At 37.6% G+C, this 25,414-nt stretch overlaps 1 protein-coding gene across 1 annotated transcript in view; it reads right to left on the bottom strand.

The window, feature by feature from the left end:
• Positions 1-972: 972 nt before the first annotated feature.
• LOC308655339 (uncharacterized protein) overlaps positions 973-25,414 on the bottom strand; it is a gene marked incomplete at both ends in the record, with an annotated part of 117,170 nt that continues 92,728 nt past the window's right edge. The window contains 5 exons of the mRNA XM_081305397.1: positions 973-1,072; positions 2,957-3,092; positions 11,776-11,962; positions 13,834-13,876; positions 15,414-15,571. Of these exons, the coding sequence (XP_081161523.1) occupies positions 973-1,072; positions 2,957-3,092; positions 11,776-11,962; positions 13,834-13,876; positions 15,414-15,571 (624 nt within the window). The remainder of the gene's footprint in view (positions 1,073-2,956; positions 3,093-11,775; positions 11,963-13,833; positions 13,877-15,413; positions 15,572-25,414) is intronic.

The raw sequence follows: 25,414 nt of genomic DNA, 5'->3' as shown, positions 1-25,414 counted from the left end.
TAAATATTTTATTGGTGTATTATAATTATACATATTAGTGGAGTTCATTATTACATAGTTGTACATGCACACAATATAATGATTTAGGAAATGTGATTATTTTGTTTATTTTCTTCCTTCCTTTCTTTTTTTTTCCCCCTTTGGTGACTTGAGTCAAAGCACTTGAACCTCACAGCTGAACTCCTTGAAAATCTGTGATCCTTGTTCCATTAGCAAGGTCATGGGGCTTCAAATACATCACAGCATCTTGGATACAGCAAAAGGATTGTTCCACTGAAAAATGAAGCCAATGCTTAGAATTTCTTTTGACTTCCTCTTACTTTCAGCATCAAGAGCAGAGCATTCTTAATATACTTTTCGTTTGCATTGTGACAGAAGTTCAGGGAGAAACACGCAGTGTCTTTCAATCTTCTCCCTGAAACTCAGTCTAATTCCTTATTGATTTTTCTACGTATAATTTTTACTATCTTTTTCATCTGGGAAGCCTTAGGAGGCACTTGGGTCTGTTAATTGTAAAATGGCCCAAGAGAGACCTTGTTTAGCTGAAATATTTACCTTCATTTGAGCCATTTCACTTCCATGATTTTGATTTTCCCAAATATCGGCTTCCTTCTCTCTGGCTGAAATCACCCTAGGAAACTTAGAGTCAAAGAACAGAACATAAAATAAAATCAGAAAATAAAAGTTTGCTGTATTTATTCTTTCAAGAGATGAGGATAGGAGGTTCTATTATATTTTGATGCTGACATAGACCACATGAAGGGGAAATATGTAATAGAAGTGGTGTCCCTGAACTTCAGAGTAGGTATTGGTGCTTTGGTTCAAAGGCAAATTTGTAATCTCATCATAAATTTTCAGTATACTGGAGAAACATTCATTTGAAAAGCTGTATAGCAATTAACATTTTGTTTCTTCCTACAGAAAGTTGGTGATGACCCTGTGGATCCTTTCTCTTAAGAACTAGGTTTCCTTTCACATTCTAGTCTCCTCTAAGGGTCGATTCATGAAGTCTTGAATAGCCTGGTGCAAAGGAATCCATTTTTTGATAGATATTTGCAGAGCTGTAATCCAGCTGCAGAAAAAAACCAAAACAGTATTAGAACAGGTCACTAAACCAATTGTTGGACTCTGGAGATATGAAGTAGTACAATATCTTTTAATTTATTTTCTAATTGTTTTTCTTGGTTGCTTAGCTTGAAATTAATAGGATAAACCACACTCCTTAGATTCTGGAGTCAGAAGGTAAAATACCACATGTGGACTATGCACTAATAGTGATGAAGTTTGATAATATAAACAGTAGAATCCAAAGAGAGTATAATGTTTGTAAATATTCATTAATGGATATAAAGGTTTTAAAAAATTGTGATTAATATTTTATTGTTTCTATTTAATTTAAATTTTAGTTGATTAAATGTAATCAAATATTGCCAGATGGTCAAATGTTTTTAAATCGGGAGGCCACAACAAACACTCCAGTTAAGTCTCCTTTCATCTCCCTTTTTTTTAATTTTGTTGGATGATATTTTATAAACTTGTCCATATAACATTTACTCTAAGGGCAAGTGCTAGTTTTTAAAAAATACCACCAACAATGACTGAAACAAATGAACTAGAAATCTTTCCAGCAGAATGTCTCAGAAATTCTAACAGGTTAATGTGCTCTGTGATTCTCTGAGAGGAGAATATGATTTGTGTCATTTCCTGAATTTACTTTAGGGATAAGTAGAGTATCTTGTGGATCCAGAGTCCTATGCACTTTGTAACCCTATGCTGTTATGCTTTGAAATATTGCTATAATGTCTCAATATTTTTCTGATAAAATCTCCTGTGAATTTAACAGTGAGGGCCAACCATTCAACCTCCTCTCATAGAGAAGCTGGTGGACTTCATCAGATGAGCCTAAACTCTGTTTTAGTGACTCTCTTTCTCTGATATGCTAGGTGAAACCATACCCAAGTATCTGTCTTTATCTGCTGTAGGGATGGTAACACATGCCCAGGAAGGAGATCCTGGTAAAATATCTAGTGGTTCTACCCTCACTCTCCTCTAGCCCAGCCTTAGGAATGAGAGATACAGGCAAAGTTTACCACATTGAAGAAGGTGTAAGAGATCTCTATATCCCTTCCTCAAATGGACATTTGGTGGAAATCTCCCTTTTAGAATTTTATTTCTTTGGGTTCAAACAATGTGTCTAGTTCTTGCAAATGACCTTGGAAATTTTTGCCATGTCATTTGCCACACTAAGTTACTGGGAATTTCTTTCTTAGATTCTTGTTTCCCACACAGTTGTATAAAGGGTTTGGATGAGGTAGGGGATGGTCATGAAGCAGGTGAAAGTAGGGATAGAAAATGGAGGGTACTGGATATTTTGGAGATTGAAGTCGGGTTATGGAGACTGAAGGGAGGAGAATACTTTCAGTAACAGAGAGCATTTCCTCTGTCTCAAGGTTTTGTCTCTGTTAACTTGATTCTTTTTCAGAATCATTATGAACTAAGTGGTATTTTTTGCATGTCAACATGGATATGAATGCATCACAAATTAGGTAAATTCTATCTCCTTCAGTGGCTTATAATAAAAGGAAACCACCAACCAAATGTAGGTGGATATATTATATACGAGTGAAATAAAATCTGTGGATTAATAAATTATAAGAGTTACAGATTATGGTGTTTGTGGATATTTTATGTTGAAGCTTGAGGAAGCAACTGCCTGGGGAAGAATTGAAGATTACTACTTTTCCATTTGAAAAAAATAAAAGAAACCTTTTAGAACAGTTATCTAAGGAGGCATTGGAGAAAAAAAAAACTATTCTATGGAATATTAACTATGAAAACTACAATGAAAGAGAGGGATTTAACTGAAGATGTGGATTTGGAAAATAAGGACAAGGGTTTGCTAAGAAGGCCTTGTCAGGACTGATAAAGAAGAAGAAATATGAAGTCCTTGTCTTACCGCTGGTTTTCTGTTTTATTTTCTGCACAGAGATAGAAAGTCTTGAACTCTTCTGATGGAGGTTTGAGTTCAATTACTGATTGTTTGAAGCTATGGATCTGTTCACTCACCCTATATCCTTGAAGATATAGGCCACCTACAGAGCATGAAAAAAAATTAACGCACGTGAGAATAGGGAAAGAGTAAAAAGGAGAAAAGATGTCTGAAAAGGTTTCAAGAACATTTTGTGTGTGAAGAACCCTCTAATCCAGCTGTCTCGTTTCACAGGTGAAGAAACCAAGACTTCAAAAGAATATGTAATTTCAGGTCACACACTATTTAATGGTTAGTAGAAAAAAAATTGAATTTACTTGTTTCCATTTGTGCCTTCTTCTTACTACATGATGAATATTTAGCTTTGGATAACTGTGCTTAAACTGGTTTCTTTATCTGAAGAGCATATTTTGAAATAAAATTTTCAGCATCAAAGATTTTCACCTGGAATATCACATTAGAGGCAAATTAAATAGTATTTGCTGAGGCAAATCATTAAAATATCCTTCCTGAAGAATAAAGATCTCCAGCAGTTTCTACAACCAACACAGACTCTCACTCTCTTTGCAAATATGCAAAGCATATTTAAAATATGAACCCATAGGGTGACATGAAAGAGCCAACTTGAATTAAAAATGAGAAAGTGATTTATTTTATTTTATTGTACTGGGGATTGAACCTAGAGGTGCTTTACCACTGACCCACATCCCCAGCCCTTTTTAAGTTTTATTTTGAGACAGGGTCTTACCAAGTTGCTTAGGGCCTCACTAAGCTACTGAGGCTGGCTTTGAACTAGTAATCCTCCTGCCTCAGCCTCATGAGTTGCTGGTTTTACAGGTCTGCTCCACCATGCCTGGCACGTGATTGATTTTAAAAGATAATTTCTGTCCTGTGATATTCTGAGTCCATGTAAGAGGTCAGACTGTACGTAACTTGGCCTGATTTTGTTTTCGTTATTTAGAGGCAGGGAGGATCTCAGTCTAGGAGAAGGCTCTGAAAAATCAACACCCTTGTCTGTTTTTTTGTGGTGTTTGATACTTTGAGTAGCTTGACTCATGCAGATATGCCAGGCAGTGTCAGCAACAGTGATGACGGGGTGTTTAAAGCTCTCTTGCTCCTGCTCACTCCCCTAACTCCTCCCAGGAGCCACTCTGGTGCACTACACTAACAAAGAAAATGCAAAAATATCATTTAGATTTTTGCCTCTCTACCTGATAACTGTTCTGGGCAAATGTATTAACAAGAAGGCTAGGAAGGGAATACGTCAGACTTTTCCTTTTGGTTGTATTCACTTCCAATATGTACTGTCAGGAAGATGCAAATTTTCTTTTTAAACACAATGAGTGGACATTGGTCTTTAAAAATTAGGGGATAGGGACTGAGGTTGTAGCTCAGTATTAAATTACAGCATGTGTGAGGCACTGGGTTCAATCCTCAGCGCCACATAAAAAATAAATAAAATCAAGGTATTGTGTCAAAAAAAAATTTAGGAAAAAACCTTGTTTATTTTATGAGAGGGTTAGATGCGATTTTAAAATCCTTCTAATTTCATTTAAAGCATCCAATTTAGAATTAACTTCTGAGAAACTATTCATTTCAGAAATGGACAGAATTTCTTTTTCCCTCAGTAGATCTCAGTAGTAGGGTATTTACTACCAAAACTATAGGGTGATATCTTTTTCTTTCTTTCTTTAAGAGAAAGATCTAAAACAGCTTTATTGAAATATAATTTGTATACCATAAAATCCACCCACTTAAAGTGTATGGCATCTCTGTAGTCTAATTTTAGAACATTGTCAACTTAAGTAGAAACTCCACACCCATTAGCAGTCACTTTTCATCTGATGTACCCTCCCAACCATAGGCAACCTTAACCTACTTTCTGTCTCTAGAGATTTGTCTTTTCTGAAGCATTTAATAAACATCAACGCTTCATTCCTTCTGGTTGCAAAATTATATTACACTGTACGGATATACCACATTTTATTTTATCCATTCACTAGCTGATGGACATTTGAATTTTCTTCCATTTTTGACAATTATGAATAATGTTTTGAATATTCGTGTACAAGTTTTGGTCTAGGTCTGTTTTTATTTCTTTGAGTATATACTAGAAGTAGAATAGGCAATGTGTTAAATGTTTCAGGACAGTAGAGTACCTAAAGACATATCAGGGTTATTTTACTGTCTAATTTCCCTGCTCCAAATAATAGCACACAGTATTTATAGGTTGCTTCATTGGTTTGTGGCTTCTTCCTGATTGTGAGACGACTTCTTTTTTTTTTTTCCACGTTTGAGAAGACATGAATATCCTTCACTGTCTCTACCCTTTCTGAGAATGAATAGAAGGTGTTGTCCAAAAAACTGTTTCCTACAAACAGGAAAGTTTTTTTTTTGACCCTTTTTCTAATCAGAAGTAGGTTATAAATGATTGGCAGAAAAGACATCCAATAATAACCCCATTAACTCACTTGAGGTGACTTCACTGGGCTGGTGTCTCTTTGTTATGAGACAGGTAGCAATGATTATCAAGTCTGCACAATGTTGGTTGCAAGAACTGTGCAAGCATTGGGTGTCCTATTTGTTGCAATAGTGTAAATATATCTTTCTGAGAAGTACACACAGACCTTGATTGTGATTTATTCATGACCAATAGCCAACAGTCATGATTTGTTACTTTCAGCTTTTGCTGGAGAGAGATAAAAGGAAAAAAGTCATCAAGTGCATAGTGAATGACAAAGGCCTTCAGGCTCATGTGAAGGCACTTTACTGAGGGGCTTCCAGAATAATCACACAGTGGCTTTTTAATATTAGCAGGCACATGAGAGCCAGCAATATATGTTGTTAAAATACTAGCACTTTCCTTGACAGGAAGGAAAACCTTCAGGGAACCCATGAGGCTCTTTCTCATTACACAATAGAGGTATATTTATCCAATTGAAAGTCAAATATGGGATTAGTGTTTAATATGGTTCTTACAGGAAACTAGGGCTGTGTTCTTCCACATCCTGCTCTTTCCTCTTATAGTAATTTTATGTTTTTCCTGACTTCCCTTTGTTACCCTCTGTGTCCTCACAACATCTCAGTTAACTGTTACAAGGAATGAGGCATGCTGATGATGCTATAGAAAGCTATAAAATAGGAAATACCACATGTAGTCTTTGAGATCTCTAATGAGGAACACAAAGCTACAGATTAAAACACTAAAATTAAATTTAAAATATACAAAACAGCAAAGCAACTACGATGGTACAATCATGGAACCAGGTCTCCATGAAGTGGTGACTACAGAAGCCTGGGTCACAAGGACAAAAAAAATGAGTGGCAAGTTTACTACAAAAATATTCTAAAGGAAGTAACCATCTTTAAATACCCTGTTTTTAGGATTCTGAGCATGAAGTTGACCATCTGAACAAGAATACATGTAGAGACAAAAAGATTTTTATATCAGCATTTTTCTAACTTTTTTGGTTGTAATAAATGCAAACATCTACATGTTTTCATATTATTGAACAAAAGTTTTATGAAACATTGTGATGTGCTGTGATATTTTCTACTCAATTAAATTCCATTCAGCTGTTATTTAAAATATTCATCACAGCCTACTACATTGATTGCATGACTCACTAATAGAACCCAATCCTGCAGTTTGAGAAGCACAGTCATAAATGATAATCAAGACTTTCTTCAAGGTTATGACATTCATAGGGCAGAAGAACAAGCAAATGGACATGTGTGGGATGTGCAAGAGTCAAGCAGAATTTGTACAGTACAAACAAAGGAAGAATTATAGATCAGAGCATTTTATAGACTATTTACTCAACATCACCTAGAAGACTTAAGAATGAGCATTAGAACTTGGCATAACCTTTATGAATGTAATAATGATTCATATTCTGCCAGGTGGGTGGAGTATACCTGTAATCCCAGAAACTTGGGAGGCTGAGGCAGTAGGATGGCCAAGGTTGGGGTCAACCTCAGTAACTTAGCAAGGCCCTAAGCAGTTTAATAAGACTCTTTCTCAAAACAAAAACATAATGATTCATATTTCATGCATATAAAATGATTATGCCACACTGAATACTTTGTCTCCAGTAATGTTCAAGTTATAGTATGAGTTCTGTCATTCTCAACCAATTCTGCTACTGTTCTCACAATTTCCATGGTTCTCATGGATTGGGTGGACCCTGGCTAACTTAGTGTGCTGACACACACCATTACTAACTTAGTGCTACTGTAAGAAGAATAATTTCTGCCAGGGGGCGCTACACATAGAATTGTGGCTGAGTTTGGGCACAGGATTCAGTTAGCACTTATTCCTATTTTGAGTCTGATCACTTAATTGCTGGGTGATTATCAACATATTAGTTAAAATTTCTAAGTTTCTCACCTATTGATGGGCAATAACTGGGGGTGTTTTGTAAAGATTAGATATAGATAAGGAACATTAAGTGCTTATCCTAGTCTTTGACACGTAGGAGGTTTTCAGTAGATGCTAACTTTCCTCCTTCAGTATAATTAAGCAGTATGTCCCAGCCCTCTGATAAAATGTCTCACCTGGGCAGTGAGGGTGGAGAGAGTGAATGTATTCTGAGGAATTTCCACAGGAGGTTTGGATATACCTCCATTCTGTCTTGAGTTGCATCATGTTAAATCATTGGCTGTGAGCTCAGGTGATGAGTCAAGATTGAACTGGACTCATAGAAAAAAGATGTAAATTTCACTTTAAAATTTAAATCTAGGGCTGGGATTGTGACTCAGTGGTAGAGCACTAGCCTACCGTGTGTGAAGCACTGAGTTCGATTTTTCAGCACTGCATATAAATAAATTAATTAATTAAGTAAAGGTCCATTGACAACTAAACAAAAAATTTAAAAAAATTTAAATCTAGGGAAAGGTACTTCAGAGGAGCTCCTCTACAGCCTGAAGAAAGGTTAGCATCTGGTTAGCTGAAGGGGAAATCCAGTCTGGACCTAGCTGTAGTCAGAGTGTGAGGGGGAAGAGAGATGGTGATGAAGTTCAGATTCTGGAATAAGCTGCATGCTCAAGGAAATAGTATTTTGTATTCAGGGAAGAGTAGAATCATGTAAAAGCAAAACCCCACAGTCCTCTATTTCAGAACAGGACCTAGATATAGATTTTCTGTTGTGATTTCAATAAGGAAAATATTCTCTAAATATTTGAGATAATCTGGGCTAGAAATTGAGAATCTGTGGAGATAGAAATATTCAAGAAGTTAAGGAGGGATAGGATGGGTAGGTTAAGATTGTATTTCTGTTAACCACAAAATAACATATTTTTAGAGAGAATTATGGTTAGATATGTGGTGTCTCCCAAAATCTTGTGTGAGACAATGTGGGGTTTAGAGGTGAAATGATTGGGTTATGAGAGCCTTAACCCAATCAGTGTGTTAATCTCCTGATAGGGAATAACTTAGTGGTGACTATGGGCAAGTAAGGTGTGGCTGGAGGAGATAGATCATTGGGGGCATGGCTTTGGGGTATATATTTTATGAGCTGAACTTAGTCTATCTGCTTCCTGATGCTACATCCTGAGCTATTTTCCTTCACCATACCCTTCAACCATGATATTCTGCTTCACCTAAGGAATGAAATCAGTCATCTATAAACTGAGAACTCTGAAACTAAGAACACCAAATAAGCTTTTCCTTCTCTAATTGTTCTTGTCAGGTCACAGCAGTGAAAAGCTGACTAAAGTAGAGGCATTTTTTAAAAAGTGATAGAAATTAGATAGTTTCTTATAGCTGTAAAAAGTGTGATAGAGCAGAAAGACCACAGATATGATGACCTGAGTTGCTATATTGTATTTGAATTACTTTTGCAATCTTCTGATTTTTCTCCACTAATAAATGAGGAGATGATATACTACACATACCTCATAGGACTGACGACCAGTTGAGGTCATTTGAATATCCTTTCATTCATTAATTCATTCAATGTAGATAATAGTGATTTCTAGAGGATATAATTCCTTGGAAAAGATAAGATGGCCAGCAAGAGATAAAACACAGGGTAGAAGGTGATAAGTGTTACAAGATAAATAGTTCGAAAAAGAGAGGTTTATCAAGGGTAGTCTGGGATAGCTTCATGAAAGAGATAGAGGCATTTGCTTCCATGTTTGAAGGACAGCTTGTACTGGTAATCAGTAGTAGTAGTAGAAGATTTCAGGGAAAGGAACTAGCACAAGCAAAGGTATAGGATCTGAAAATTGTCCAGGAGGTGAGGTGCCTCAGTGGCCCCTGACTAAAGAAAAGATAGAAGCAGCCCATGACCAATGCCACAGTCTGGCTGGGCACAATTCAGGAGACACTTGTCAAAAGAAACAAACTTTATTTTTAGAACCACACAGGCCAAACAAAACAGCTCCTCAGGAAAACCTTCAGAGTCCAACTGCCACCACCAGCTTCCCACAAGCCTCTCAACCTCCCCCACTCCTCCTGCTCTTGAGGCCGATTGGCTGGGTTGCGTGGGGGGAGCCAAAAAAGTCCCCCAATGAGCAGCTCCATGGTCTGAAACAGCCCAATGAGCATCACCGCAGAGGAGCCAATCAGTTGGCAGCTAGAAGTTGCTGGGCTGCTGTGAGCCAATCATCAGCTGGCAGCTGAGGTGTGCTAGAAAAATTGAATGTAACCGTATTTAGGTGGAGTGCACTATGCTTTAATACAAGGAGTGGAAGATAAAGCCAGATACAGGAGTTGTAGGACAAAGATAAGGCCCTAAAGTACTTAGCAGACAACTTTGGAAGATTCTGGAAAGACATGTGCAATTATAAGTGCTGAGAAGATATAAACTTTCCAATTTTTTCTACTTATCAATATTTTTTTGGGGGGGTTATGAATAACTCAGGTCACCTAGGTTCAAATTCTGTCTTCACTTTTTACATGGGCCACTTATTTCACCTCACCAAGTATGACTTTCCAGATCTGTAGGTGAAATGATAATCTATCTCTTTTAGAAATGAAATAAAACAATAAGTAAAAACACTTAACAGAGTGACCTGTACAAGAAGAGTTGCATTAACTAAGAGGTACATGTTGTAAATGCTACTTTTGCTGTTATTATTTTCAGGTTGTTCCATAGTAGCAGTTTGCAACTTTCTAAACAGGACTTCCTATCCAAGTAGCATCTCTTCTGACCTTTGGGAATGGAAGAAGCCACCTAGTAGTTGTCATTATTATTTTTAAACCCTTGGAATCAGAAACAGTCTTGGCTCCAAATATTTGGAAGTACTTTATTAACATTTATTTCAGAGTTTGGAATAATCTGCACATTCCATCTTAAACATTTCTTTCTATCTTGGAAAGAGTCTCTCAAAATTAGCTTATTTGATCTATCAATTGAAAGGGCTCAGATTTTTTTTATTTTTTGGGCATTAGAGGTTGAATCCAGGGGCCCTTAGCTCCCCAGCCCTTTTAATTTTTTATTTTGAGACAGGGTCTCACCAAGTTGCTTATGGTCTCAGGAAGCTGCAGAGGCTGAATTTGTGATCCTTCTGCCTCAGCCTTCCTAGCTGCTGCAATTACAGGCATGTGTGACTGTACCCTGCTAGGTTCAGACTTCTGTAATGGTATTTGATGAGTCCAAATCAATGGCAGCTTTGTAGATTTAATTCTCTTGTTTATCTTCATCCCCATCCTGGTATCAGCGACTTAAAGTCATGCATATTGGTTTGGGTAAGAGCAGCCTATTTTGTAAGTGATTAGAGATGCTGTCTACCTCTTCAAAGTTGTGTGATAATCTGGAACATGTTTTAAAAATGGAAGGGTGATTAAGTAGAGGAGAGTCATAGTATTGTTTATCCAGAGTAATACTAGCTTTTTACCTCATGTAGACTTCCAAAAAAGTCTAAGGGGTCACCAATGCCTCCTTCTCTTTTGAGATGTCTACCTAGCTTAATTAAACATAAGCAGTAGTGCTAAAACTAGAAATTAAGTTAATGAGATTCCAGGATGTTTACTACTGCTAATTATTTATGAATTATTTGTATGTCAAAAAAATAGACCACAAATGATTCGTTGGGTCAAAAATCACAAGAAAGCTAGTTTATTTTATGGAAATCAGGTACACATATTATTTAATTGTGTTATTTGTACAATCATTATATATATTTTAAATAGTATAATTTAATAAATATGTATAACTAATATATATCAAATAGATATAATATATACAAGAGAACTTTTTGTAGAGAAAACTTCATGTGTAGAGCTAAAATCACCTGAATAGCTACAACTCACTTGATTTTCAGAATAAATTTATAAAATAGACAGCTATTATTCCTATTTTATAAATGAGGAAACTAAGTTTTAGAGGGTTAAGTAACTTTTCCACAGAATATAGGATTTTAATATTCCTTTTGTTACTCATTTACCCAAAGTAGGGATACTACAAGAAAAGGTTGGAGACACTACCTAAGAAAACAATTGGCATTGACTACGAATGTCATTGATGACCTAAAACATGGAGGAGTTTATTTCTCAATTTTCTAAGCAGTTAAAGTGAGGAGTTACGGGTACAAGCTCTGAGGTTAGCCTGCCTGTATTCAGAAGATTTCAACTTATTTCATTATGTACTACTTGTCAAATTATGTAGACTGCAGTCAGGTTTCTAATCTGTAAAATAGGAACAGTAATAGTGTCTCTACTCTGGAGAATGCTGAATTAATTTAGGTAAAGAACATAACACAGGGCCTGGTAAAAGCTCAATAGATCTAAGATGTCAGTACTATTACTATGCTGTTACTTCAAGTGAAAAATGACTTCTTACCTGAGGCCCGGGTGGAACGAATGCTATCATAGAAATACAAGCAGCCATCCTTCAGAATGCAATAGTGCTGGACCCACAAGTCTGTGCTTCTATCCAGCTGGTGCAGGAGGCCCAGACACTCTGGGTTTTTAATGGCCAAAGGTGGAAGACTGCTGTTGTGCAGAGTAACATCTTCCCAGACATGGTTCTGAAAATGTAGCACAAAGGGATCATCTGAATGGTCATTCTGCTATTGACCTTTGGCAAAGCCATTGATTCCCAGAGACAGTGCCCTGACCAAGTGTGTTTGATTTTAAGGAGACCACTGCCCCAAATGATTCTATTATCAAGACAATCTGAATAATTGAGCAACTAATCCAAAAACCTAAAACCCAAATTTACCCATTGACCATAGAGAACTCTTCTCCTTTTTCAAGACCATAGACATCCCTTCTCTTTGACTTCTATTGTATTCTAAGAAAATCAAAAGATTATCAGGCAAAGAGCAGGAGGTTGTGAATAGAAAGGAAATGGAAATAAGCACTCCAGCAAAGATTTTTTTTTTAAATGCCTCTGCCTGTAATTGCTGGACCTGTTCTATTTTACTCACCGCTGGGGTTGTCCTTGTACATCTGTTCCTGGTATGTCCACAGTGACTAAAAACAGCCCCTGGTTCATGCTTTTCTTTATCTGTAACCTCCATTTGTGCAAAGGAACAAGTTAAATGCCCCAGGCTAGCTCAAGCTTTAGGCTTTCATGGCCAGTGATGTAATAGACTGTTGATAAACTGGAATCCTCTACCCTGGAGGGCAGCCCTCAGTCCACAGGCATGAGACAGGCTCTTTCTGAGAACTCTGACTGAGGCTGGGGACACTGTGCTTTATCTCTTTATCAGAACCCTTGCTTATGCTTGCCAGTTTCTCTTCTTGTTTGAGTTTATTTTTGCCCTTTAGTTTTAACAAGGCAGTGCAAAAGATTTCAGGATGCAGAGCTTGCTGTATTCTTTTCTGTGAAGTGGAAGCCTGCTGGGAGTTTGGGTGTTCAGTTTTTCACTTTGCTGCAGACACTCTGAGTGCATTAGCAGAATAGATACCTCTTAAAAATATCGAGGCTCATTAGGATGATGCATTGGAGAGATGGATGAGTGCATCGAGTGTTGTGTTCCAGGCAAAATGAAACACATGTCCTGCTGTTTGTCATATGATGATGTTTGTGATTGTTCTGAAAGGACAGTCAGGAGGCAAGGTATATTCATACTCAATCTGAATTTTCCCAAATGCACAAGAACCAAAATATAGAGAGAACATAATTGATGCTAAATGCCTTTTGCCTGCATGCCAATTTGTGAGGGAATAAGCATATTTAAAGAAAATCTATAACCTCATTAGAAATCATATCCATAGCATAAAAATGAAGCAATTGAGTATTAAAGCAATTTTTTCTTTCTCGACAAGGTTGTATATAGTACAAGCTCAGAAAGAGAACTATTGAATGCCTTAGGGGCTGAAGTGATGACTCACTTGCTGGTGTTATGAAGTTATCTATCACTTTATAGGTAAATTCTAAATTAAAAATGATATTGCTTCAAAATTGGGAATCTTGAGTGGAAATGAATATTGAAAGTTGGCCTGATATGTCTATAGAACAACAATATGAGAATAAAGCACTGTATATCCAAATATAATGATAAAAAGTTGCTCAGCCAACAGAACCATCATGAGATACCTCTGAGATCTTATCTTTTGAGGGTGTAAAAAAACAGCAACGTTGGTTTATTATCATGGGGAACTACTGGACTGCTCTGTGTGAAACAGAAATTCCACCCCAGTTTGTGACTCCCTATTGAGTATTACTGGGAAGGATGTCATACAAACCCCTGAAAATAAAAAGAACAGCAGGAATGCAAGCTTCCCCACAGGATCTGAGCAGAAAACCCTATTGACTTAACATCCTCTTTCTGAGCTTTTAGAACAGATCTAAAAAGTCCCTGGGTGGACTGCATGTCATTTAACTTGTTCCTTTTCCCCTCTGAAAAGAAAAGCAAAATGAAGGCAGAGATAAATATCAAGGAAACCTTACCTGGTGAATAGGATGGGCTGCTTTTTCCATTGCCTCAAGCCACCTGCAAGACAGTAAAATGAAAGGAGCTATCCTTGGGGACTGGATTAGTGTCATTTAGAGGGGCTTGTTTTGCCAGATCCACCATTCAGACAGAACAGTCCTGGGGCAAGATGTATTTTATTGCACTAAGTTCTTGGGTGAAGGGCAACATATTCTTGCAAAATTAGGTTTACTATGTGACAAAATCCCACCTCCAATAGCTATATTAAAAATAAATTATTTCTTCCCCTCCTTAACTGTTGTTTAATTAGTATCTGAGAGAAAAATTATTCATTCTTTATTTTTCCAAGGTATGAAATTTATTAACACCAGCAGACCTGATAATAATTGGTACATTAATGGTAAGGCACTGTCTATTAAAATATGGAAAGACTGGTAAATGCTCCATCCTGTGTCCTTTCCCCATGTGCTCCTTGGACATAGTGGTCACCTTTAGTACATCATTAGTGTCCATTCTTTTTTTGAGGGGGTGGGTACTGGGGATTGAACTCAGAGGTACTTAACAACTGACCCACATCCCCAGCCCTATTTTGTATTTTATTTAGGGTCTCACTGAATTGCTTAGCACCTCGCCATTACTGAGGCTGGCTTTGAACTTGCAATCCTCCTATCTCAGCCTCCCAAGCCACTGGGCTTACAGGCATGCGCCACCGTGCCCAACTTAGTGTTCATTCTTGAAGGTTGAATTTTCTTAGTCTTCCCTCCTTAGCCAGACATGATTAGAAATCATATCCACTGCATAAAAATGAAACAATCCAGTATTAAAGCGATTTTTCCCCTCAACAGTTTGCATGTAGCACAAGCTCAGGAAGAGCTATCAAATGCCGTCTATAATAAACTCTGCTGATCCACTGCCTTTCTTGTATTTACTCCCTCTCCTTCATTCTATCCATCCCTCACTCCAGATAAGCAGCATTTTCACTGCAGTTTCCAGTTGATTTACTGGATTTCCCAGTGAACTCCATTTCCTCTGGAAGACAGGGTAAGTAATAATCATGGTGGCTGAATGGTCATAGCTTACAGGACACTTTCTTAGAAATTCATGCACACTTCTCCCTTTGGGTATTGTGTTCACAAAATGTCAACTGTGTTCATACTCCTCAAAACTATACAAATTAATTAATCAAGCTCATCTCAGTGTGGTGTATTAAGCTTCAATCCTTCTACATTATTTTTATACCTAAGACTATCAATCTAATTAGCTTCAAATACATCTATCTGGCAGTTTTGGGGGATACTAGGTGTGAATTCTAGCAGTATTGAGGTTTTTTTTTTTCAGAAAATACAGAAATCTAAAGCAATTGAATTAGCAAAACATACTTATTTTCTTTAGAAATTCTCTTAGCAAAAAACCTGAAGGCATAATGAAAAAAGTAATCTTCTCACACCTAAGGGAGAAAACAGCCAACTTGTTGACTCATGCTATAAATTTGTCATTCCCTTTTCTACTTCAACTGCCAAGAATCTTTTAGGCTGTCATTGAAGAAGCATTTTTCCATTCAAAATGAAACTGGTAGGGTAAAAGATTAATGAATTACCTTTTCATTTCTTGGTTTGAAGTTGCACAGAGGCAAAGACTTCTATTTCCAGGTGGAGGGACACAGTTAAACACAAATGATTTTCCCAAGCTGCTATCGATACCAACTTCTGCACCTTCTAACTTTATTACCTCTAGAGGTGGCCACTTTCCTTCATCCTGTAATTGATAAGGAAGATGTTAAGTACTGATGCTGTAATTACATAGACAAGGGAGAAAATGAGAGAGAGAAAAGGAAGACTAAAATGATTGCTTTAAATTGATTTTTTTGGTTCTGTCATGAAAATAAAAACAAAAAGTTTTTGCAGGTGGCACATCTTTCTTAATATAGTTCATGGAATTCCAAATTTTCTACCTGTGATATTTTTCACATCATTTTTGAACAACCACTATTAACATGTGTTTCATTTATGACAACTTAGGAAAGTATCAATAATTATTAATGCCCATTTTTTTTTCTATCAGAAATAAAGAACAGCAAAAGAATTAACATCACAAAATATACATGGTTGGTAGTGACATAACATCTCAACTTAGTACCTATAGTTATTATATATTTTATGCTTATTGTGTGTCAGGCCTCTTCTAAATTCTTTACATCTATTAATTGATTATCCTCACAAATGCAAATGAGGAAGTTACTCTTATCATACCCACAAGCTCAGTGAAACTGAAGAACATTTTTGGGTTTTTTTTTTTTGGACTGGGGATTGAACCCGGGGCTCTTTAACACTGAGCTAGATCTCCAGCCCCTTTTATGTTTTTGAGACAGAATCTTGTTGTTTGGGGACTTTTAATTGCTAAGGCTAACCTTGAACTTGTGATCCTCCTGCCTCAGTCTCCTGAGTCACTAGGATTACATGCAAGAACATTTTTCTTTAAAGGACAGTCCTTTAACATACCATAATACTCATGTAAATTGAAAATTATTTTGTAGTAAGTATTTTCTTATTTGTACTTATTTTACAATTATTTCCCAAAACATCCTGTCCACTATACATATTTGTTCTAAAAATATCTACTGTAGATATAATTTACATACCATGAAGCCATTCATTCTACAAGTACAACTCAATGGTTTAAGTTAAATTTATATTTAGGAAATTAGCATCATAATTCAATTTTAGAACTTTCCCATTAACCCTAAAATTTCCTCTGAGACTATTTGTAAATTGCAACTATCTCCTTCCTATCAAAAACAACCAAAGACATATTTTCTATGTTTATATAGTTGCAACTTCTGGACATTTAATACAAGTGGAATTACAAAATATGTAATCTTTTGTGACTGATTGCTTTCACTTAGTGTAATGTTTTCAAGTTTCTTCTATGTTGTAGCACTTATCAATAAGTCATTTCCTTTTATTGCTGAATCATATTCTATTGCATGGATATGCCACATTTCATTTATCCATGCCCAAATTGGTGACTTTTTTTCAGTTTTGTGCTATTTTGAATAACACTGCTATGAATATTTGCACATATATCTTGGATATATGCTTTCATTTCTCTTTCATAGGTAACTAAGAGTGAATTTTCTGGGTCATATGGTAAGTTTATTTTTAACTTTACAAGAAATGGCCAAATATGTTCCCAAGTGACTGTACCATTCTACATTTCCCCCACCACAGAATGAATTTCCCAGACTCTCTACACCCTCATAATAATCAGCAATGTTTGTATTTTTGATAGACACCCTACTATGTGTATGGTGGTATCTCATTTTCTAAAGGCAGATGATGTGGAACACCATGTAATATGCTTATTGACTATTGTAATGTCTTCTTTGGTGAAATGTCTCTTGTTTAGTCAGTGTTTTTCAAATATTTTATGAGAAAAATATTTTCTGAGAAATCAAGTAATAAATGAAACAGAGAACTTAATCCCTAGTATAACAGCTCTGTCTTCCTATATAACATCTATCAAATTTCTGATTTCTTGAGTCACTGGAATTTGGGGACTGCTGGCTCTGGAGTCAGCACTTGATGGTTATGATATTCAACATCCAGGTGTCAGAGTATCTCCTGATACCATTAGCTTTCCTGAAATAGCACAGAGTCTAAAATTTTTATCTGCTTTGTTATATATCAGAAAGTTGGCATATCTTATAATAATAATAGTGCATGGTCAGTAATATATTAGGAACTAGAAGAATATATTTTCATTTGCTTTAATGAGGATAAAGATCATGTGCCTATACAAAGAGGCTAATTTTTTATCTTTTTCTTAGGAATATCTTAAATGGCAAAAATTTATATAAATGAAGCTTGGAGGTTTTAGTCTATTGGTAAGAGATTGATATGTTCATTTGCTAAAAGCAAATGCTCAGTGGGTCTGCTTTCTGTGGATGCATTTTACAGATAGGATGGTGCAGTATGTTGGTCTCTGTGTCAGTGCTGTTTAGTCACACTCTACTGCCAGTGCTCTCTCACATCCTTTGCTGTAGAATACATAAAAGTTCACTTATACAGTTCATGACACACAGCCAAGAATAGTACCTCAAGTCATGAGCAGAAACAGAGACTGTTTCCCCTCTGCTCAAGTTTCTTCTGTTTTAGAAAATGGATTACCGAGTGAGCTGTATTTAAAAACGAGAGCTACTCTCTCTTCCGTGTTATCCATCATGGCCCAGATTCCACTTTTACTAATCTCAGCTGCTGCCTCATTGCCCCTGTTTATGAGCCTGCTCTGGCCCTTGGAGCAGCTGCAGTAAAACCATGGTCACAGAGCCTGGCTCACAGGGGTTGGTGCTCCTGCAGCTGCACTGACTCATCCTACTTTTTTTCTCTCAGTTTCAACATCCCAGGCAACTTTAAATTGCACTCTTGTGGAGATGCAGAGGTTAAGAAAAGATTGTCCATTTAGCCTAATCCTAATGTTGCCTGGATGATGGTGCCATATTCTCCAATCAGATGTTTTCTAGAGATAAAGGACAATTAGAATCCCTCTTGTACTTCACTGCCATGCCCCTGAGGCTTTTAACTCGACCCGTAAGCAAAACTCTATCCCTCAGTTTGGCAATGAATATTAAACTGGTTCTGTTTGATTTCCTCCCCACAGCTCTGCCAAAAGTCCCTCTTCTGTCAGTGCTAGAACAATGAAGATTTCTTTAAGACTCTGGTTTCCCCACAATTTTACATTTTCCTGTCCAAGGCGCAGAAATTCTTTAACTCCAATTTTCTATTCCTGAGCCAAGTCATAGATGCAGCTGCTTCATGCGTGCAGGATTGATTAAAATGGCAGAGATGCTGGAGGGATTTATCAAGGAATTGTTTCGTGATGTCCAGAAGCTATATACTGAGAATAAGGGAATTTGGGCTGTTCATGCCAGATGGCACTGGGTGATGTTGACATTGTCTATCATGGAGAGAATACTTCTGCAGAAATAATCCCAAAGGTCAGGATGTTCAGAAAAAGGGAACAGTAAGCAATAATAATGACAAAAACTCAACCTAGAGTGAATCCACTTCTAAATTAAATTATTTCTTCAGAGAAAAATACAGACAAGGACATTTGTATCTTTCTGCAATCTGGCTCTGCTAAAATAAAATTACCTACACATATTTTTGAATCATTTGCTTTGGTCAAAATTTTGGTTTAAATATGCTAGAAATTATTTGTTGATGTCAGACCTCCTAGTCTAAGGGAAGAGAAAATGTGGGGACACTGTACTGATATGTTTCATTTTATCCAGAGACACAGCCATGAAAATCCACAAACTAAGGAGGTGGGAAAGGCATCTTTAGTTATGGGAGAGATCTAATTCTCAGTGGGGAAAACAGAGCCAAGATAAATTTAGAGGGAAGAAAAAGCATGTCCTAAAGCAAAACATCACATGAAAGGGTACATGAAATACACAGCTAGGGAGCTCTATTTAAAGCTGGAAGGTTGAAGCAAATTGAGGAATGTGTGTCCCTCCGAGCCTTATTAATGATGCTGAGAGCCCTTTATCTCTAGGTGGCAGTTTAAAGTCATCCCCTCCTTGTCAGTGACTGAAACCATCACTCCTAGATAGCTATGAGATGATGGCCTCTGTCCATGTCACAGCTGATGGGATCAGGAGAGCAGCAAAACTACATGGGAAAAGGGAAAGAGACATAAAAGGGTGATTTCACTTTTGCTATCTTTGTTCTGTGAATAAATAATTCTTGGCTCTCAGAGCACTGGAGACCCTCATTATACCACTCAAAATTATTTATGTATGCAAACATTTATGTATTTATGTATGTATGTATGTATATATGTATATATTTATTTATGCTTTCTTACCCCACCCCCTCCAGGTAGGCAGGATGGAAAAGGATGGAAAAGATTAGAAAGCTGAAGGTAAAATAAATAGGCAAATGAGACCCTTGTTCATGGAAAATACTGGGTTTCCTGTCAAAGCTTTACAGATTTGACATTTCTCTTTTACTTTGATCAAAGAATTGAGATGAATACAATTCCAGGGCTCCCAAAGTTGCAGCAATTCTGCAACATCAGAAGACAAGTACTTACATTAGATATTTAATCCTTAAGTATAGTTATGATTCCCTGTTTTTAGAAAAATGCCTGACTGCATATGTGACATCAGCAGAGGTAACTGGCTGCAAACTCAGAATTTTGTGCTTTCCTTTTCAGCTTTCCTGGAGTAGGGAATCATGTTTTAGGAGTGATAAATACATGCTGGCTGCACCATGTTGTTTCTTGGCACCAAGGAGACTCCAGGCTCCAGGAAACACTGGCAGCCCTTGCAACTGAATGAGTTCATCTGTACCAGACCAGTGATGATCCTGTGCCCAGACAGACAGGCTTCCGCTGGAAAAATAGCCAAGGAAAGGGGTGCCAGTGTACCGGAGTCTGGGCTGCCAGGGCTCTACAGGTTTGAAGAGGCATTTCTGGCCTCAAACACATGGCTTATTTGTCACCATTTTTCTTGGCTCCTAAACCATCCCTTAGAGTATGACAATTACCACCCAATACTTTTTTCATAGCAGAAAGACTCTGAAGGGTGACACTGAGACATAGTTATGACCTTGTTGGCAGTCAGAGTTGCAAGGTCAACTGAAAAAGGCCTTCATTCTGCATCTTAAATTCAATTAAATAGTTATCCTAATAGGTTGCCTGCTTAACTTCGTGTATGGTGTAGTTCCTCTTATCTTGGGAGGGTACATTCCAAGAACCCCAGTGGATGCCTGGAAGAAAGACACACACACAGACACACACACACACACACACACACACACACACACACACACTTTTTTTATATGCCCTTCAGCATTACCACATCTTACTAGAGTTAATTTGTTATTCCGTGTTTAGAATGCCAGTACCTCCTTTGCATCACTACTCTTATACTTCAGACCATTATTAACCAAAATAATAATTAACCCAAGTTCTGCAATACAATAATAGGGGATCTGATGATCAAGTTGGCTACTAAGTGATTAATAGGCGGTAGCATGGGCAGTGTTGATATGTTGGACAAAGGGATGATTCACATCCTGAGTAGGATGAAACTGGACAATGTGAGATTTCATCATGTTAATCAGAATGGCATGCAATTGTAAATTTATGAATTGTTTATTTCTGGAATTTTCCATTTGGTATTTTTGGAACACAACTGACCATGGGTAACTTAAATCTTGTAGAGTGAAACTGTGGATAAGTGAAGACAGTTGATTATTCATTTTTAGATGGATTCTAAAGCTAGAAAACATGGGACATACCATTTACTAGGTAATTTATGTGACCTTAGGCAAATTACTTAATCTTTCTGTACCTCAACTTTCTGATCTTTAAAATGGGATTGTTCGAAGGATTGAGTTAATATATGCATAAAGTGTTCAGAACATTGTGTGGCTCTTCAAAAGTGATATTAGCTTCCATTATTACAGAGAAATTTGATAAGAGTGATAATCTAAAGAAACAATTACCCAAGAAGCATTAATATGGATAACAGTGTAACTTTATTTAAAATAAGCTTCTCTCTCTCTATTTTTTCCCTCTAACAATCACAGACCTCATGAACAAGGGGAAAAGCTTAATCTCTGTGAATTTCAGTATCTTCATTTTAAAATGGGGCTGAGAACATCTTTCTTTGTATGTATGTAAAGTGTTTGTCATATATATAACTATTCAATGAAGGTTGTTTTTTCCCCCATTTTGGGTTCCCTTTCAATTTGTGTATAAACAAAACATCACCAAAATATTCCTAGGAGTCAGACAAGCTGTGTTAAAAATAAAAGATCTTGCTTCAGCATCAGTGATGGTCATTTCTGGGAGGAAGGCTGGGCTGGGGCCAGGGTGGGGTGAGTATGTAGTGGGAGTTGGTTGAAGAGAGATGGCAGAGAGGGGAGGGAAGCTGGGTGCTTGACTTTTCTATCCTGCATGAGAGTTGTAATGATCAGATAGATTGGTACCTGTAATGGGATTCCTGAAATTCCAGTGGCAGAGCCTGTTAAATGCTCAACTCCACCCCAACTCAGAATTTGGAGGATTCATTACTTGTGTCCACAGGGACTGCCAAGCTCCCACCACCCACAGACAGAGGCATATTCTCCTACACTGAGCCAGACCCTTCCTGCTGTGTTTATAGTCCTCTGTGATCACATTCTCAGGGGTTGTCCTTGGGATCTTTGCTAAACCCTGCCTGACCATGTCTGCAATAACAAACCAGGCTTTAGTGGATCTCTCTTCGTACTTCTTAACTCCACCCTACCTCCTTTCCACCGATACTGAGTGTGTCTGCTTTCTTTACCAGACATTGTGCCAGGCTCTTCAGTCCTCCCTGGCCTTAGACTGATTCTGAGATAAGGCCTCTCTTTCTCTCACTCTTTTTTTTTTTTTTTTTAAATCAGTGCTGGGGCTAGAACCCAGGGCCTCCCAGATGCTAGGTAAGCACTGTACCACTGAGCTAACCCACAGCCCTAGGCCTCTCATTTTTGACAATTCTTCAGCTTTCTTTCCTGGTCAGGTTGTTGGATACCTGGATTTTTTTCTACCCAAATCTAACTTGTGCATTATTATTTCTCTCCCTACTCTAGCCCATTCTGCCCCTTATTATGGAAGAAGTGACCTGGTTCTCCTGAGAAGGAGTGTCTGGCTCTCAGTGGATTCAGGTGTTCATCTATACACAAGCTCAGTGTTTTTGCTCAAAAGAAAAGAAAAAAAAAGTGACTCTCTTTCCCTTTCTATTTTCAGAACCTTTTTTTTTTTAACTTGGGATGGTAATCTGGAAGAAAATTCTGTTTTCCTTTGAAATATCCCCATCACCCTTCTATTTAGTTCCTACTTATGGTACTTTTACACAAGGCCTTGACATCTCATTCTATATCTCAATTTACCAGAGGCAATTGATAAATCCCCCAAATCCCTGAATATTGGGGCAGGTTTGAGCACTAAACAGTTTCTGCCACCTGAATCACAGGAATCCAGGTACAGGAGCCTACCAGTCAGACTGAGGGCCAAACTTCTTTCTCCATGGTCCTGACAGCCTGAGAATGCCCACCCAAGATCTGCTTCTATTGTACTGTTCATGATGCCGGTCACCAACGTATTGCCTCTCAGCTTCAAATTCAGTCCTTGTTGTCTGATTTGTGAAAATGGATTTTGGTCTTTTAGATAATTTTTTCCTTTACCAGCTGGCATGAAGTCAAACTGTCAGTACAGAGCACTGGAGAGACCGTGCAGGACGAATGGGGTCTTCTTCCTGTTTCCAGAAGATGGTTTAAATGTTGCATTTCTTCTCAATCCTCAGCCCTCGTGTACTCCAGTGCTGAGTACTTTTAGGATGTGGTTTCTCCTGGGTTTTCTCTAACTCTCAATCTGGGCACCAATGATGTTTTGGGGAGCCCTGGACTGTGTGGTCGTATTCCCTGGCCCAGGTTTCTGCTCCACATATTCTCTCCTCTGCTTTACAGAGCTAGAAATTTAGGAAACTTTCCCCTAAATCCCAGGCTAAGATATACTCAAAAGTATCCTGTCTTTAAAGAGAGAGGCTGCTGCCATTCCAGTTCCAAGAGCATGCACAGTGGCCTTCAATAGCCTCTAATGTATCTGACTCTCTCTGAGCCCACCCATCATCACCCTTGGCTCACCTAAGCCCTGGATGTGTTTCTGTGGCTAACTCCATGCAGACACCATGCTCCAGCAGCATCCTGACACTCAGTATTCCTGACTCACTGTACACCTGCCTAGCAGCCTTGGTTCACCCGAACCCCAACAGGTTGTCCTTATTTTTCCAGAGGCTGTGGACTAGTTCTGGCTGGGCAGCCCAGCAAATTTCTTCATTATCCAGTAAGCTATAACTGAACTTTTCTAACTGCCACATTATACCCGCTTCTAAATTGGTCCTTTCTTGAGTATTTTTTTTTTTTGCCTTAAGAAATATTTTAGAGTTCTCTTTTTAGATTTATAACTGTCCTCTTCATTGGTTAATTGCTCTTTATATTAAATTTCCTCTAAGATATTTTGTGTAGTAGCTAATTTTCTATGTGCACTTGACACCCCATTCATGGGTCAAATGCCATTCTGGATGTTGCTTTGAAAACATTTTTAAGACATAGTTAACATTTAAAGCAGTAGACTTAGAGTAAAACAGATTAGTGTCCATAGTTTGCAAGGATCTTAACCATTCAGTTGAAATTCTTTAGAGAGAAAGATTGAGGTCCTCTGGAAGAAGAAATTATGACAGCAAATTGCCTCTAATATAAATTCTTCCATGAGTCTTCAGCCTGCCCACCTGGCAGAATTCAGCCTTGTTGACTTGTCCCATAATTGCATGAGCCAATCTCTTAAACTCTCTTTGACACTCTTTTGTCTTTCTCTCTTCTCTCAATCTCTCTCTCTCTCTCTCTCTCACACACACACACACACACACACACACACACCACACACACCCATCTTTGTTTTTGTGTTTTCTGAAGAACACTGACAAAATTATACTCTTGTTATTTCTCCTTCTTCTTCCTCCTCCTCCTCCTTCTTTTCCCCCTACTCCCCCCCCAACCTTGTTCACATGTTTTCTTTCTTTGGTGGTACTGGAGTACTGAATCCTAGGCCTCAGAAGTATCAGACAAAACTGTACCACTAAGCTACAACTCAGCCTCACTGTGTTGTTTCTATTTCCTGAATGAATCCAGACTGATACTAATGGACACATCAAAAATATCCAATGGAAGCTCTCCAATTGATTCCGATGCCCCTTTATAATTCGGTTCCATCATATCTATCAAATTTCATTAATCAGTGGCAGAGCACTTGCCTAGCATGTGTGAGGCACTGGGTTAGATCCTCAGCACCACATAAAAATAAATAGAAATACTGGGTCTATCTACAACTAAAACAAATATTTAAAAATTTTTCATTAATCATCATCTGTCCTAGATTACATCATACTCATTCCTTCTCTGCCTGTGCTCACGTCCCCCTCATCATTTCATTCATGCTCCTATTTCTTCTCCTTCATGGACATCCTAACTATTCTTCAAGGTCAAGCTCAAATTTCTCTTCCTTTGTGAAATATTCTTTGCTTCTTATAGGTATCACCAACCAATTTCTCTCTTCCCACACAATATGCTCATGCCACAAAATTGAGTGCCTTGTGCATATTTTCTTTGCAACATTTCAAGGACTGAACAATTATTGTGCACCACACACTATGCTATGCACTTTATAAAGTTGACTTTTGAATGGGAAACACGATGAGTAATGATGCTGATGATAATTGGTTTCCTGAGTGTCAATTACTTTCCAGATATTTCTAAGTTATCTTATTTAATTCTTAAGATTTTTATAGGATAAATTATTCCTCACATTTTTATATATGAAAAAACTGGGGCATAGCATTTCTTGTCCATGTGCATGCAGTAAAACAGTCTTTCGGAAAGCAGCAATTCAACTCAGGGTGAGTCTGAGACTCCTTTCTGCAAGATCATGGGTATCATTCATAGAAATGTTTGTAAGGGAAAGCTTGCTGGAAGGGACCAATTAAGGAGTGAATTTAAAAATTTAAATCTTATT

This window comes from Spermophilus citellus (assembly GCF_964194105.1).
Source record: "Spermophilus citellus genome assembly, chromosome: 1".
NCBI classification, from domain to species: domain Eukaryota; kingdom Metazoa; phylum Chordata; class Mammalia; order Rodentia; family Sciuridae; genus Spermophilus; species Spermophilus citellus.
This window is presented reverse-complemented; position numbering and strand designations above follow the sequence as displayed.